The sequence below is a fragment of the Anneissia japonica genome, unplaced genomic scaffold (assembly GCF_011630105.1).
Source record: "Anneissia japonica isolate Jap-2015-1 unplaced genomic scaffold, ASM1163010v1 scaffold1511_len2985839_cov193, whole genome shotgun sequence".
NCBI classification, from domain to species: Eukaryota; Metazoa; Echinodermata; class Crinoidea; order Comatulida; family Comatulidae; genus Anneissia; species Anneissia japonica.
The window spans coordinates 1806505-1823803 of record NW_022685291.1 but is presented as its reverse complement, the minus strand read 5'-3'; the positions used below and the strand labels follow the sequence as shown (position 1 = coordinate 1823803).

The 17299-nt window shown below is 32.3% G+C and overlaps 1 protein-coding gene across 3 annotated transcripts in view; it reads left to right on the top strand.

The window, feature by feature from the left end:
- The window catches only part of LOC117110505 (potassium channel subfamily K member 16-like), a 44827-nt gene extending 32060 nt beyond the window's left edge, over nt 1-12767 (top strand). For 2 of the 3 annotated variants that reach the window (XM_033253242.1, XM_033253252.1), the window contains exons 3-4: nt 5836-6177; nt 7121-12767. In XM_033253242.1, the coding sequence (XP_033109133.1) occupies nt 5836-6177; nt 7121-7551 (773 nt within the window). In that variant the 3' untranslated portion in view covers nt 7552-12767. The remainder of the gene's footprint in view (nt 1-5835; nt 6178-7120) is intronic. The other variant, XR_004445708.1, reaches the window with a different exon arrangement.
- The last annotated feature ends 4532 nt before the right edge of the window (nt 12768-17299 follow it).

Genomic DNA, 17299 nt, shown 5'->3' with positions numbered 1-17299 from the left:
TATGTGTGTATGTATATATATATATATATATATAAATATATATATATATATATATAATTATCTATATAATTCATTGTACTCTGTTTTATATTTGTTATGCCATGGCCAAATGAATTTCCTTGTGGATAATAACTTATTTTTGAATTGAATTTGAATGATTAAAAGATATTACATTTGGTATTGAGAAACACTAAGGTGAGGTGATGCTACAAGTGTATTATCTCAAAAATATTGAGTGATTTAATGGGGTAGTAGATGTAGTGACTAGGAACAGAGATACCTGCATAAAGTCATTTTCTGTTTTTCTTTCTCATTACTAATAATGGCACTTGATTTGCACAGTGTTATTGATTAAACTGCCGACTTCCGTCATTGTCGATAAATTGTGTACAGAAGACAGCTGAAGCAGATTGTTTACATCCGTTGGTTGATGTTACGAAAAATATTTTGCACATAATTTTTTTCTTTTAACCATAATTATAGAGGGTGATCCTTCCAGCGTATCCTTGAAAGTCAGCTGATATTCAGGGGCTTAGGGAGTGGAGTTGTTTATATTCAGGGGCTTAGGGAGTGGAGTTGTTTTTTAGTCATTAGAAAAAGTCGTGCTGTCAGAGGAATTGAACCCTGGACTAGAAGGCAAGCATCCTCAATACTAAGATTCAAATCTGCTCCTTGTTTGTATTTTATTCATTGGCGGATCTGACCGTTTTCAAAATAGGGAAAACCTTGAATTTTGAAGGACTTAAAAGTCATTAAAAGACTCCTCCAAGTCAGGAAAGCTCATTTCCTGCCATCTAGGAATCCCCCTTTCTTTTTGGTGGTTTTTGGAAACATTTTGACCCCAACACTGCCCTCCCCAAGTTTGAACCCAGATTCGCCCCTATTATTATTTAATTGTGGTAAAGAATTGAAATCATGTCTTGAAATGTCTGTGAACTAAAGGTACAAACACAATTCTTGATTTCCTTATTTCTAAATATCACTAACTATCCTATTTGCTCTCAAACCCATCTCAAATACTGAAATTGAAATAGAAGCACAGAATATTGTATACATATCAGAAATCTAATAATAATTCAAGTGAAACAAAAAAATATTGTATGCAGCAAAGTTATGCTTTTATTTTCATAGGCCTAATATTAAATGAGAACTGAAAAATTTACAACATAGTTATTTATAAGAATGCTAGATTATTTATATTCATTTTTTATATTTTGTAAATAATTTATTTATATTTATTTTTGTTTATATTTATTCATTTGTATATTTAATATTCTATAAACAAATTAAAAATTAAAGGGGTAGGTGAAAGTTACAACATATATATATCTAGATTTATTTTTTTATTCATATTTAATTTTTCATTTTTTAATTCTCAACCATATCAGCCACTTGCTTTCTCAGCCATTAGGATATTAAGTTGTTATTAGAATTTAAGTAATGGGGAATTTCCCGAGAAACCATTCACTTGTCATCAGTTGTCATCTCAACTTGCCTTCATATCCTTTTTATATCACTTAGCACATACTCAAAGACTTTATCAGAGAACATTTGCCCATCGTTTAATTTTATAAATTATCAATTCAAATTCCTTTGGTGATAAGCACATTGACATTTTGTTAAAATTACAGTTTATTATAATTATTTTTAATTATTTAATATATAAGTGTCCAATACTAAATCCTTTCCGAGCCACTGGGGCTCATAGGACTGGAGCTTATCCCCAGTTTCTGTAGTGTGAAGCAGATGAGAGTTGTACTCCCACTGGACGGGACACTAGTCCATCGCAGGTTAGTCCCCAGCAGATTGCTGGTACCCATTGATACAGCTGGGTGGACTGAAGCAATGTAGCTAAAGTGCCTTGCCCAAGGACACAAGCGAATCTGCACAGTGGAGACTCGAAACCCAGACCTTACGATTGAAAGTCTGAACCACAACTGCTGCGCCACACTGAAGTGTCCAATATAAGTTAGTAATTATTGGAAATCAAAAATTATAGACTATGTGCATTAAAAGTAAATCAGGCGATCAATTCATAACAACCATCCTGACAACCATATCACACTTGATATCTGAGCCATTAGGGTATTAAGTTGTTATTAGAATTTAATTAATGGGGGAATTCCCTGAGAAACCATTCTTTTGTCGTCAGTTGTCATCTTACCTTGCCTTCATTTCCTTTTCATGTCATAATTAAGGGCCTTGCAGTATTAGAGATCCAAAAACTTTCAGCATTTAAATTCTAAATTATTGAGTGAAAAAAAAACGAAACTTTTTTAATCAATGACAATTTTTTTCCCGGAATCTGAGTTGGTGATTTGGCTTTTTTTTTTTCAACTGTAAGGCTGTTAGTCCAGAATTTCTGAAGGTATTAATCTAAAAAAAGATGTGAAATCATTTTATCTAGCATATGCATATAAACTAAAGTAAATGTTTTAGAAACCACCTTCCCAGATTATTTATTTATTACAAATTCAACGTTAGACAGATGTCCAAGAAGAAATCATGGGCCGAGAGCCAAGCACGAAAGTGGGTACTCTTGACATAAATTTCTATACAAAATATGTAAAATGTGAACACCATAGGTAAAATTTACAAACAATATTAACAATCACCATAAAAAAAGGTTCATCTCATATATTACCGTAAGCCGTTAAAATGTGTAGTTTTGGTTTTTTTTTCTTAATATTAACTCCTCAGACTGTCGGTAAAAGTGTTCTAGAGCTTCGCTTCCTTCAACATAAACAGAATTTTGAAAAAGAGTTGTTTGAATGAATTAATTATGCTTAATTAGCCTATTTATAGTGATTTGTGTAGCAAAACTTTCCGTGGCCAGTCATTGTACAAGTTGCAAAAACACAGATGTGAAGGTTTCACAACTATTATTGATTGAAAATAATCGGTTTCAATAGGATTAGAAATGTATTTAGCACAAATAATGGATGAAATTGAAAGAAAAATAATAGCAATTTTGTTACTGTTTGAATTCACCAAAGATGATGCATCATACCTCCGCTTTACACCAAAATTAAATATATAATGTATTTATAGTATATATGTGTATCATATATTTTATTTTATTATGTTATTTTTTATGTAAATCAGCACCATTGTATGTATTATAATATTTCAGGTTTACAAAATGCAAATGTAACACCTAGTTATTGTATAGTAGGTTTTATTTATTAATATTCTATGTGACCGAAGCCATAGCAATGGTTTAAGAGTGAGGTTAATGTACTGTACTCTTGATTAATTTTTTCAAATCTTTTTAATGTGATTTTAATCTTTTAAACAGGACCATATTGTAAAACAGTTAATCACTGATTATGTTATCCTGTAAAAAAACGTTGAGATATTCTCAACCAACAACAGTTCTTTTCAGAACTATCTATGTGGTGTTCTGCAAGCATTAATATATATTAAGATGTTTTTAAATATATAAATGATAAATTAAGAAAACAATGAAAGATTATTTCACAAGGTATTAAAAAGCTTGCAACAGCCAATGAAATGTGTATAATACATCATATGCCATAGCAAATTGTGTGTGACATAGTTTGAAACATTTAATGATAATGTATGAATTCTCTGTTGCACAATAATAATAAATATAATAGCTATGCTGTATGTGTATATTATATGCAAATGTTATACCAGTAAGCCATTACAAATGGTATATTGCACAAAAAAATATGGTATAAGTCATAGCATGGTATATGGCATAAGCCATGGGAAACTATAGCACAAACTAGCATATGGTATATTATAAGTATAGTAGTATTACATGACACAATATATTTAACAATAATATATCCATAGCATGCATGTTGTCGCATATACAATAAAATTATTTCTCATTCTACTGTTTGCATTTACATAATGTAATTGAATTGATGTATGTTTTATTGCAATTTTGAATAAATCATCAAAGGATAAGGTTCCTACTGGCAGGTTTATTGTGTATGGCACCTGTTTTTGTTCCCATGTGTTCAAAACACTTAATATATGACGTTGGCTATTGTTACACCAGCTTTAAAATAATTCCTATTTCTGATTGGATGTTATTGGTTGTATAGAATGGATTAGCCCAATAACATCCAATCACAAATAGGAATTCATTTGAGACTGGAATAATACCACTGCCTAAAAAATATACTATCTGTGATGTGCTAAAAACACTTATACAATGCACAATTTTAAAAAAATCCTATTTTACGTAAATCACCATATTCTTTTGCATACCCTATTTTTGTAATAAAATTATAAATTAGGTGGAACCAAATTGTTCTTGATTTGTGTCATTGGACAAAATAATGTATTTAATTTGTTCAAATGAGCAATGTCTATCTATTATTTGTGCCTTCTAAATATTTCACCACAGGTAGTATATTGGATTTTAAAATTATTTTTGATCAACCAATAAAGCCAAAGACGTATAGTACTTACTTTATTGGATGATAAAAAATGATTTTGTAATCCACTCTTATTAACCAGATGAAATTGTTCCAACAAGTGGTATACTGTGATAAAATGACAGGAAAATGATTTCACACTTGGTTAATGATCTTTTTTTGGTTGCTGTCGGACGGCAGAATGTGGTGGGTTGGGTCAAACGCCCTCTTTTGCTGCCCCCTTGATCTACCATTGCTTGCAGATTTACCCATGGGCCACTACAGTATTGTAATACTACAGTGAAGGCCATGTGAAGTGGAAATCAGAAGTATTGGTTTTTACCGACATGTCTTAAGTAGGGATGACAGGCTTACAGAAGCTACAGTAATTGCAGTGTGTGGCGGTGTCTGGTTTTGCCCGATGTAGTGAGGTCTAAGCTTAAGCATGTCCCAACCCCGCTGGCAACACCACTGACTCATTGCATAAAGTTAACCAAAAAAACTAGCATGACAATTTCCAAGTACACTTAAAACAATTTTCAGAACATTAGTTAAGCATAATATGTTATGACTTGACTCCATTTAACTCACTATTGTAAATGTTTAAAAAATACTGCACTGCTTGAAAAATGTTTGGAGGCTTAGCCTTATGTAGAGCTAATTTGAAAGCAGAAATTTTTAAAAATTACTGAAGTAGATGTTACCATATTCATATGCCTGTATGACTTGCTACAACATCAGATATAGGGAGCTTTCGATTTTTTCACTCATGCGATGTTAGAACGGAATCACTCATGTGTGACCGTCCTACCGGGCGTCCTACGTTCTCTGCATACATAGATTTGGCCAAATTGCGTCTTAGAATCCACGCGACGAAAACTTAACGTTCTTGCATGTGCAGATGTCTTTTAGTGACGTCATTACGTTTTACGTCCTACTGTCATCGTGCATTCGAAAGTTCCTTAATATTCAATCTGTGGGACATCAATTATACAAAATTATCATTATGGTGTTTCGCATGTTTGGTATATACTTTTGATTATGCAGCATCGTTGAATAAACACTGACATAATTGTAATAATAATAACAATAATAATAATAATTTAACTTAAAAACAGAACACTTGATCACCGTTTTTCACAAGACACAAAAGCATACCAAAATGGACACAATTTAAATTAAGAATCAAAGTAAAAAAACGAGAAAAAAGAGAATGCAATTTTTTCTTACTGTTTTTCTGTAATTTTGTATTATACTGTTGTTTTATTTTTGCATTGATATTTTTGGGGAAAAAAATTAAATAAAAAAAATTTGATGTAGCTTTAATGGAGAGTGGCAAATCATGTTTGTTTTGTACTCTAGAAACCTAGAATAATTTGTAAGGGAATTACTGATCTCCATATTGCTACTAATGGTCTTTCTTTTTTTCTGTTTTTTCTAGGTTATGGCAACATTGCACCAAGTTCAAGAGCGGGACAGCAATTCTGCATCTGCTATGCCCTGATTGGCATTCCTTTATGTGGGTTTGTCCTGGCGGAATTGAGTAACCGAGTAAAGAATCGCTCTTTGAAGTTCAAGGAAAGAGTCATGAAAATATGGAAAAAGAATAAAGAGAATAGAGCAGAGGTTTTCTACATGGCAATGATTTGCACAAGCGGATTTTTTCTTTTCTTTACAATCCCTGCAGTCATCTTTGCTCTTGTAGAAGATTGGAGCTATCATTTAGCATTCTATTACTGTTTTATTACTCTCAGTACCATAGGCTTTGGCGATTATGTTGCAGGTAATTTATTTATTTATTTATTGATAATGCTAAATCATACATAAGAATATGATTTTATAGAGAGTTAATTTTGGTGCCAATTTGTTTGGAACCTCTGTTTTTATTTACTCTCATACAATTTTTTTTTTTCTAAAAATGACCGGGAATGCTGTTTCTAACCTTAGTCCTTATATCTCCGCAAACACTCTCTACCACCATTGGTTGCGGAGATAATAACGACTCAATGGCTATCATATATAAAATATATCAAAGGTCAGAAAGGGTATTTCCAGTAATTTTTTAGCAAACTCATTTTTTAGACCAAATAGAAACATGAATGTTCCGAACAAATTGACAACACCATTAACTCTCTACCACAGTGGTTGCGGAGATATAAGAACCATATGGCTATGACCTTGAAACCTGTCAAAGCTCAGAAACGGCATTTCCGGTCATTTTTTAGCAAAATGTTCCATTAGAGCAAATAGAAATATGCATATTCAGAACAATGTGGCACCAAATTCAACTCCCTACTCTCTACTACCTGTGGATCCAGAGATACAAGGACCTTATATCTTTGACCTTTGACCCTGACCTTTTTCCACATTTTGAAAATGTGTTACCAAGCCAAAAATGTTTCTTGGACCACCCTGAACCAATTTCTGAAGTCAAATTCTCTGTACCTCAAAGTGCATACAAAACCTGGTCTGGCTCCTAGGGTACATATAGTCTTGATGTGCCTATATATGGTCATGATGTGCCTATTTATAGTCTTGATATTCCTATATATGGTCACAATGTGTTTTTGTCAAAGTGTGATAGTCTGGATGTGGATTTATGCATATAATTATTGATTTGCATATAATTATTGATTTGCATATAGAAATGAAATTGTATCAAGTTATACAGTTTTTAATTTATTGATTTATGATACAAAATCCACTTTTATCTTTTAAAACTGCAGGAACCAATCCAAAAAAGCACTACAGTATTTTTTACCGCATCGCAATATATATTTGGATTATCCTTGGCTTGGCTTACTTCATCCTTCTTCTTCAACATGTCTCAGATGTGTTGGAACATGCAGGGAAAAAGATAAAGAAGAGAACAAGGACAATCCGTGAGATAAAAAAAGGGAATGGAAAAGAGGTGAATGAAGAAAAGAAAGAAGTATGTGGAGAATGTTGGAAAACTAATAGAGAATCATTGACAAGCAAAAAGGATATAAAAGAAAATGATGAACAGAAGATTATAATCGAGCAAGTGAATGAAAATACGATTGAGACGGAGGCTGATGTTAACATTGAGCTTGTTCAACAACAACCTGCGAGAAACGAGAACCAGCCTATCAACGTACAGCAGCCAAATGATGCAGAAATGGAGATGATTATCTAGATCTTAACTCTACATTGTTTTAATCTATTTTTTAAATATTTATGTAAATTAGATAACCTTTTTATAGATAGAACACGTGGAATCTATATTACTTTTTGGAAATACAGGATGCTGTTTTTTAACTATTTATTTATGTATTAAAATATAAGTTCCTTGAGCAAGTTTCTTGATACAAAATTCACAAGAAAGTAGACATTGTCTGGAGTTTCAAAATGCTCAAACCTGCACAGTTTATATTTCCATTTAATCCATTAAATTATTTATTTGGCAACAACAGTACAGATAAATTCTGCAGCGAATCGATGTAATTGATATGGCTGAAGATGCCAACTGCTGTTCTATTGTAGTGCGTGACAAATATGATTTTTCCTGTCATGTATCTTTTTGTATGTATTCATGCAGGCATGTACTTTGCAACTTTTATATGCGCCAATTTCCATTTCTTTTATGTTATTTGACATTGTATCATACTTCTTCACAAAACATTGAAGAGGAACAAAAGAAAGAAAGTGTTTAGGCCTACATGGAAACAGGGCATGAAACATTGGTAACTAGCAAAATGCTGTTTTTCAGGGGCAGTTAGCCAGGTTTTTAAAAATTTTAAATTCCAAATTTGACGAAATGGTATGTACATCATAAATAATTTTCTTAGCCATTGTTTATGACAATGTAATTAGTTTTCTTAAGGTTTCTTCATTGAGGTGATTTTATTCTGATTAAATATATTACGAGTATTGTGCTCTAAATTGACCTTTTTGGTCTGACAAAAAAAAAAGTTCACTGATACCAAAGTGCTGCTGTAATGTAGGCCAACCTTATTTTTGATGCAGTATGTAAATTGTTCTCGTAATTTCTTTGTAACTCTTTTATTTGTGCTTCTTATTTCTTTATTCACATTTGGAATTTTGAGAATAGCCATAATGTAAATGCTGGGGCTATGTGCTTACTATCACTGAAATTTATTTATGTTGTAGTGCAATTGTTAATAACCGAAGGGCAACACCTTCAGAATTATTTGGATTGAATCTCTCTTGGGAAATATCATAGTGACTAATCATACTTGTTCATAATAAGTGTGGTTTCAAGCAGAATGAAAGACAAACTGCATTTGTTATACATCTTCAAGTACATGCACACTTCATGTGCACGCCAGCTTTACAATTCACGCAAATATTCACACACCGTCTCTATGGACATGACACATACAGTTTGTTTAATATGCAGACTGCTCGTACTGTATGGTTTATATTGTTGTGTTACAATACAGTGGTAAATATTTATATAAGTCATGAAGTCTGAATATTAAAATACAGATCTCCCTCCAATTAGAGACCAGTACTTTCCATGGCAGTTTTGGTTTCTCATTAGAATAATAAAGATAAGAAATTTGGGACCACAGAAAGGTGGTCCTTAATTAGAAGTGGTCGTTAATTGGAGTGGTCTTTAATTAGAGGGAGACCTGTAATAAATTGCTCATTTAATAGGATCAGATATGTTATCCAATGAGACAGATTAACCTATTTAGTTATCATTGATTATATGGACATTTTTGCTGTGTAACAGAACATAAAACATCAGATATGTTATCCAATGAGACAGATTAACCTATTTAGTTATCATTGATTATATGGACATTTTTGCTGTGTAACAGAACATAAAACATCAGATATGTTATCCAGTGAGACAGATTAACCTATTTAGTTATCATTGATTATATGGACATTTTTGCTGTGTAACAGAACATAAAACATCAGATATGTTATCCAGTGAGACAGATTAACCTATCCCGTTATCATTGATTATACTGTATAGACATTTTGCTGCAAACATAGCAAATCAGATATGTTATCCAATGAGACAGACTAACCTATTTAGTTATCATTGATTATATGGACATTTTTGCTGTGTAACAGAACATAAAACATCAGATATGTTATCCAGTGAGACAGATTAACCTATCCCGTTATCATTGATTATACTGTATAGACATTTTGCTGCAAACATAGCAAATCAGATATGTTATCCAATGAGACAGACTAACCTATTCAGTTTTCATTGACATATATAGACATTTTGCTGTGCAACAGAACATAGAACATCTGAATTAGCAAATAAATTATTTATACTTGCTATATTTCAATTGATAGCTAATAACTTAAATATGCAAATAAGCAAATAAACCAAATCTCATCTTTTATTATTTTTTTCACAGTTTTCATTGCTAATTTTTATCAAAAATAACTATGAATTCGACTTGACCTTGATTTACGGTTCCAAATCCTAAGATGCCCCATACTTGTAAAATAGAGTTTTCACTGTAGATTTTTTTTTTCTTATTCACTTTATGCATCAAATAATTTTTACATACAACAACATACACAGAAAAAATGACAACAGACAAAATACAAGAAAAGGAGATGCAAAAGGGTGAGAACGACAGTCTCCAGAATTATTATTTTACATGAGTGATGTTTGCCCTACCTAACATGTTATCGTACTGAATACTCAGTATGTTCCCAAATACTTGCAGAATAAATTCAAAACACACATCAAAATATTATTATTTTGTTTACACTATGCAATAGAAACATTATAAATATGCATCTCGCATGGACCTAATCTGAATTTTCTGAATTTATATTCAGCAAAGGACCACTTATTTACACTTACATTAAAATTTAATCTAACTCAATTGCCAATAAATATATTGGCAATTGGATGTCCTTATTAAAAACTGTATATGTACCTTTGATGATTTCAATTGCCAATGCTAGTCATGGTACATTTGTTTATGTTGAATTGTGGCATATATTGCACAGGCTATTTCTTCCCCAATTGCTCTTTTCATCTGTATTGAAGAATTACAAAATTATGCAAATTCTATTTATATCAGACATTCTGGCGCAGATCCAGTGGAGGGACGAGAGGGAACGTGTTCTCAATTTTGCTACAAAATGTTAAAAATTTCAATGCATCCTGTATCCGCCCCTGACATAGGCAAGCAATATTATTTTATCAATACATTATTTTCTATAGGTCTGTGTAATTTTAGGAAGATTCATTTATGTTTTCTTTTAAATTAAATCAGATATAAAGATACACATACAAAGCCGAGGACAGAAATTGTGTGAATACCTATTTATAAAGGTACTGTAGTATATACAGATTGTATGTAAAATTTCTTGATGTCGATTTAGCAGGGACATAGGCTGGTTTTGGGGTGGATGGCAGCAGAGGTGGATCCAGTAGGGGCACCCCCCCCCCTCGTTTTGTCATTAAATTTTAGAATATTCAATGCAAATCAAAGTTATGTGCTACTCACTAACCCTGTTTTAAAGATGCTGGATCCGCCCCCGGGGGTGCGAAAAGTAAGAATGCAGAACTAATCCCTATTCCAATTAATATTTTAACACACTTAGTGAAACTACTTTGCCATCATTAGTGTAATTTTATACCTCCATGGTGTAACTGATACATTTTTATTCAATTATAAAAATTTAATCTATGTAGATAATAGTAGTATAATAAATGATACATGTTACACATTATCATGTGATGCTTATGTTGGACATACTGTAGTTAACTTTTATTAGACATATTAGAGGTATTAGACAATAGTAATCACAATTTTAATGTTTTAAATTTAAAGTAATTCCATTCTAAAGAAAATAAGACAAAAACTTCACATTTATCAAATGTAAAAATATAATCTTTTCACTTGGATTTAAAAACAAATATCTATTATCTATATTGTTCAAACTCAAGTAATGTTTAAACAAAATAATAATAATAATAATAGAAAGAAGGAGAGCACATCATCTTTGTTTGGCTATTGATTATTTGTTTGTCCTTTCCAACTAACAACGAAAACAAAAATTCAGGGAAAAATGTTTGTCTATTTTGTGAATACATTTAATTTGATGAACTGACAATTGCTGGTGTTCTCGTAAACTGAACATCCACAGGATGTTTCTATTATTTTCAAGGGGTGTTCTGTTTAATACACAAGTTGTGGATTTATCCAGTTAAGTATGTCACAAACTCATAGACTAAAAACATTACTGTTTTGTTTAATTAAACTTTAAATAAATAGTATTAATGAGAGATAAGCATAAATATATGTGATTAATCAAAAACTTGGAAGGTGTAGATTCTTTATAATTATTCTGTGGATGCTAGGATCATGTGACCTGTACAAGTCAGGTAAACCTTTGAAACATCAAACAAATTTTTTTTTAAATAAAGAAAGTTGAAAAGACAGAAGGTGTATTAATAATAGTATTAATGACAGATAAGCATAAATGTGTGTAATAAAATCAAAAACTTTGAAGGTATGGGTTCATTATAATTATCTTGTGCATGCTATGATTATGTGACATGTAAAAGTCAGGAAAACTTTTGAAACATCAAAACTAATTTTTTAATGGAAAGTAGAAAAGACAGAAGTTATAGATGTCAAGATGTTTTAATGAAGTGAATCATTTACCATATATTTATTACATATTTAATTAACCTGATGTTTATTTTGTAGACAGATTTCTATTTTAGTTAATTTTTGATTTGTTCATTGTTATCTTTATAGCTTTTAAATGCTAACAAAATTTCGAACTCATCTGTTTGTTTTTTTAAATGTTGAACACACTGATTCATATATCTGGATCTCACAGGGTTTAATTTCTCTTGTTCTGGTCAACCTCCTATTAATCTACAATCAATTTTTTGATTTGTACTTAAATGTGGCCTAACAACATTTAAAAACTTGGCTAAAGATAGTTGATTTACATGACATTATGTAAGTTGCATAACATTTAACAATTTTGGAAAAGCTTGGTGATGTAAACTGTTTCAATTGGCGTAATATTTTTTAAAATGTGATGTTTCAAATGTTTTGTTGTGGTTTTAACATGTTGCTTTGGTACTTGCAGGCCACCATATTAAATGTTAATAAATTGTGCAACTTTTGGCTGCAATAATTTGCTGTATTAAGTTATACCATGTGTATAATAATGTAGTAAAATAGTATGCATTAGGCTTCCATTTTGGCCAGTAGTTTTGTGGAGTAATACCTATCGAATAACTCTGAAATATTATGTAAACATAATGGAGCAAATATAATGATAAAGCATACATACATGATTCATTTTATACAGTCTGGGCTGTAAGTTTTTAAGAATATGGCACCTACTACATTATTATTAAATTTTTACTTTAGATAAGTGTAATTTCCTCATGGTTTCATGTAAATAATGTAATGTGATGAAAATGATCAGTTTATTGTTTACTTGAGAAAATAAAAAAATCGCCTCTAATTTACCATTAGTGGGTATAGAGTAAAAGAGGTTAGCTTGATTGACAATGGGGTGCTATAAATACATACCGGTATTTCATCCTCTTAATCATAGCAGAAAAAGTGATATAAAGTTATAAGCTACTCATGGAGAGTTATGGTAACACCGAAGTACGTTCTTTGTGGACACGTTACCCGACGATTGTCAGCACAGTATGAGCCAAGCTTTATGTGCTTTGATTTATTTATTATTAGTATTATTTATTATATTTTTTTTTAAACATTTCCATAAAATTTACATTAAAAAAGTTGCTTTAACTAGACAGCTACTTCATTGTTTTATCCTATACATAACTTCTGTTAAAAAAAAAAAAAATAGTTTCACAATTTTTTGTGACTGTTCATGTGCCTTAAGGATTGTTGTATAAATATTTTAGGCCTAATAGCTATTAATTTATTTATTCCTAAGTACGGTTTGGCGCAGCGAAAATAGTTTGGTTTCCCAACCTTGAGGTCGAGGTTTCAATCCTTCACTTTGTGTCCTTGAGGAAGGTACTTTATCTACACCACCTGTATCAATGAGTACTAGCAAATTGCTGGGGGGGGGGGGTAACCTGGCGTCCTACACTCACACTCTCATCCGCTTCACGTTGCAGAAACTGGGGCTAAGCTACAGCCGTATGAGCCCCATGGCTTTGCAAGGAATACATTTTATTATATTAGTGTTTGTCAGTTTTTTTTTTAATATGCTGAAACTACTGTAGTAATAGTGCTTATTGTTAAGATCTCTATGCATTTGACATACTCAAGTGAGCTAGTCTGTTATTCTGTTATATAAGTTATGCCTCATTTTCATAGGAGCCCTGTAGCAACGCTTAGTCTAAAACGTGCAGCATTATTGATTTTATTGTGCTAGAATATCATATGGCAAACATCTATGCAAACAATTAATTTTACCGAGCTCAATGTCACTAAGCTATTTGTTTCCACAGTGTACTTTCCTCATTTCTATGTAAATTACTTACTATTTTAATTTAATTTGAGTTTTGACCTCCAATTTCTTTCTTTCTTCTTTATTTAGGCACACAATACATGTGCCTAGGATTGTCAATAGCAAGTATATCACTGTCCAACGTGTAGGTGACAATCCATTACACAAGACAAACATACACACACGATGCTTTACACAAACTAAATCTCAATATGAGATTTAGGGAGTGGAAGTTGTTTTGGTCGTGAGAAAAAAATCCTGCAACACTGACAGGAATTGAACCCAGAACCCTGGATTGGAAGGCAAGCATCTTAACCACCAAGCTATTCAACTCCACTCCAAATTCTAATAGGGTGCCCCTAACTTGTGGTTGTATTTTTTTAACGTGTCATTGCGTGCATACAAAATTAGGGCAGTCGAACCTCTTGCAATTCTGTTCTCTTTGGTAGAAGTATCTGCAACGTTCGTATTGTTTTTAAATTTTAAAAAATATTTTCACGATGTTATGAAATATCAGGGCATGTTGCGTAATTACCCTTCATTAGGCACCACAGTGCTTTTTCGAGAATGGTGCTTAGCAAAAAATACCGTGTTTGGTGTGGCGTCTATTTAAGAGTTTACCTTTATTCAAGAGATGCACTTATTCAGTCATTTACGGTACCTTAAAGCTACGTGTACACTAGACACGATTACGACATGACAACAACACGATGCAAATGCGCTCTGTTGCAGAATACCAACTACACGACGATATGTTGTTGTGTTGTTTTATTGTGTCTAGTGTAAATCTAGCTAAAGCCCTGTTCAGACTATAAAATTTTATTTGACAAAAACATGCCTAAATATGGTCATGATGACATCACAACATGACCATATATAGGCACATCATGACTATATATGGGCATACAACAGTTTTTGTAAAAGAAAGCTTTAGTTGAATTATATCAGTCACCCTTTCGTGAGTGAGTTCGCCAACATAAGTACTGTCCTGGTGGCCTTGTGTGCTCTGATAACGTCTCCCTAATTTCAGTTGTATTTATTCTTATGAATTTAAAATGCTTCTTCTTTTGCTTACCAATGTTGTTCTTTGTCTAGGATCTTGACTCTTCCAGGCTTGTATTTTCAGCAGCATGGGCAGATTTACCGGTATACTATTTAAGATTGTGAACTACTCTACTCTAGTTCTAACACCTTTGTGTGTTTTTCTTCTTTGAAAAAAATATATATAATTTATATATTTGACAAAGCAATAAAAACATTTTTTGTTTACTAAAAATGTAAAGCCAAAAAAAATATTGATATTGTTATTTTTCGCTTTGTGTTAGGCAAAATAGATGGGGAAAAAAACATATTTTACTTTATCTATTATGAAAATGAAATCAGATATTTACTTCAATAATCCATGGTATTATATATGCTAGATCCAACAAATTTCTTATTCTAATTTGTGTAAGAAAACTTTTCCTTTCACTACTGTATGTATAAACTGCTTTAATGTGTAATCAATTATAATATTAATATGATGACAATTTATATTACTGTATATATTACTCTGGTTTTATTGCTATTGTTAAATTTCTAGTATTTCATTTTATATAGTACCAACAAATGTTTCAAATATTGTTTCATTCATATGTTGTATCAAGCACTTTTAAATAATGTTTACGTGATGGAAAACCACTCTGATAATCAGGGGTGGATCCATAATTTTTATAATGAGATGGGCCTAGATGTAATATAATTATACAGATAAGTATGCAAAAGGTATGGATTGTGATCAGTATATGCTGTTATGAAATATTGTAACATTTAGTATTTGTATGCCATTTTGTATTTTTTTTTTCTTGTTAAAAAAAATTTAAAGATGGAAGTAGCCAACATTTACAATATATCAACAATGACAGTATAAAGCCCAACTCCACTCTTTCTGAGCGCTAGACAACGCTTGGAGGAGTCTGAACGGACTTCATTAAAACGATCTGTTGCGCATGGGTCGTCGCATTGCGGTTTTTGTCGTATCTCATCGTGAGTGCTCGGCTTTAAATATAAAATGAGACATTAGCATAAATCTTTTTCTAGGGCGTGCAATGTAACTCCATTCTCTGCGTACCAGAAAAGTTCACTTGTGTGAAGACAATGGTAATTATTGTATTAATACCTCAGGAAGTGTCGGTGATATTAAGTATGTGTTCCGCAAAACATTTTGTCTTGTGTGAATTGAGTATAAGATGTAACTGGAATCAGTAAAGGCTGAAATATTTTCAAAATTAATGTTGTATTTCTACTGAAGTAGGTATAATGAGGCTTAAAATCCAGGCCATCCTAGGCTGACCATTTGGGTTTAGTGATGCTGTATATAACTGTATGAACCTTAAGTAGAGGAAATGTTTTGGCAAAGAAAAAAATCCTGATATTTTTACCAGGAGTGAATGATCATTTTAATTGTTTCTAATGTCACAAATGATTATATCTTTGTGCTTTATTGTTTGATTTTTAACTCCGATGTGGAGCTCTAGATAAACACTAGACGATTGATTAATAGATTTTTTAAGCTCTACTGCCTCTTTTATACTGCCCTCATGAGGAGCTCTAGAAACACTTGGTTGATTGATTAATAGATGATTAATAGAGATCTACTGCCCTCATCAGAGATTTCTAGATTACAAGAACTTGTTCAAATGAGACAGTATCCCTGTGCTTGAATGTTTTCTAAATCTCAAATGAGGTTATTTGTGGTCTACATTTGCTCTCCTATAGTTGGACTAATTAACATATTTTAACTAGTTTGTAGTGTTTCCTCAAATACGAAGCTCTTAAAATATCAGATATTGTAAACTTTTATTTAGAAAATGGAGCAGATGCAAATCAGGTGATTGCTAAAACCAGAATAAACAGCTGTGTTTCACTTTGAGATGCGTGTTTGTATCGCTTCCTGCTGTACTGTGTATTGTTTTTTTTTTTTCACGTTCATGCAGTAATGATAATGAGCATGTTAATTTTTAATGCAGAAAATTGAATTTCAGAATGTAGCAGCAGTGGCTGATCTAGGAATTTGAAATAGAGGAGTCCAGATTACCTCAGCCCTATAACAGTGGGGCTGAGGTCCATGGCACCTCTAGGCACATTGAGAGTTATGGTTGACTGGCCCAGGAAAATTTTACCAGTGGATCATCTGAACATGTTTAAATTGAAGATTATTTAGAATTAACCATGACTGTTTGACGACAGTGATGGCAATATGTACAACACCTACCTATAAATTAGTTTATGAATTGTCAATAATGCACTTACATTCAGTGGCAGTGCTACTGGGGGGGGGGGCGCCAGCAGGGGCTTAAGTCTTCCCACCGGACAGGTCAAGTCCCCCACCGGACAGGTCAAGCCACCCCATCGGACAGAGCTCGTGGGGCAGTTGGACTAAAAAAAAAAGGCCCACACCAAGCCAACACATGTCTGTCACAGTCTGAGAG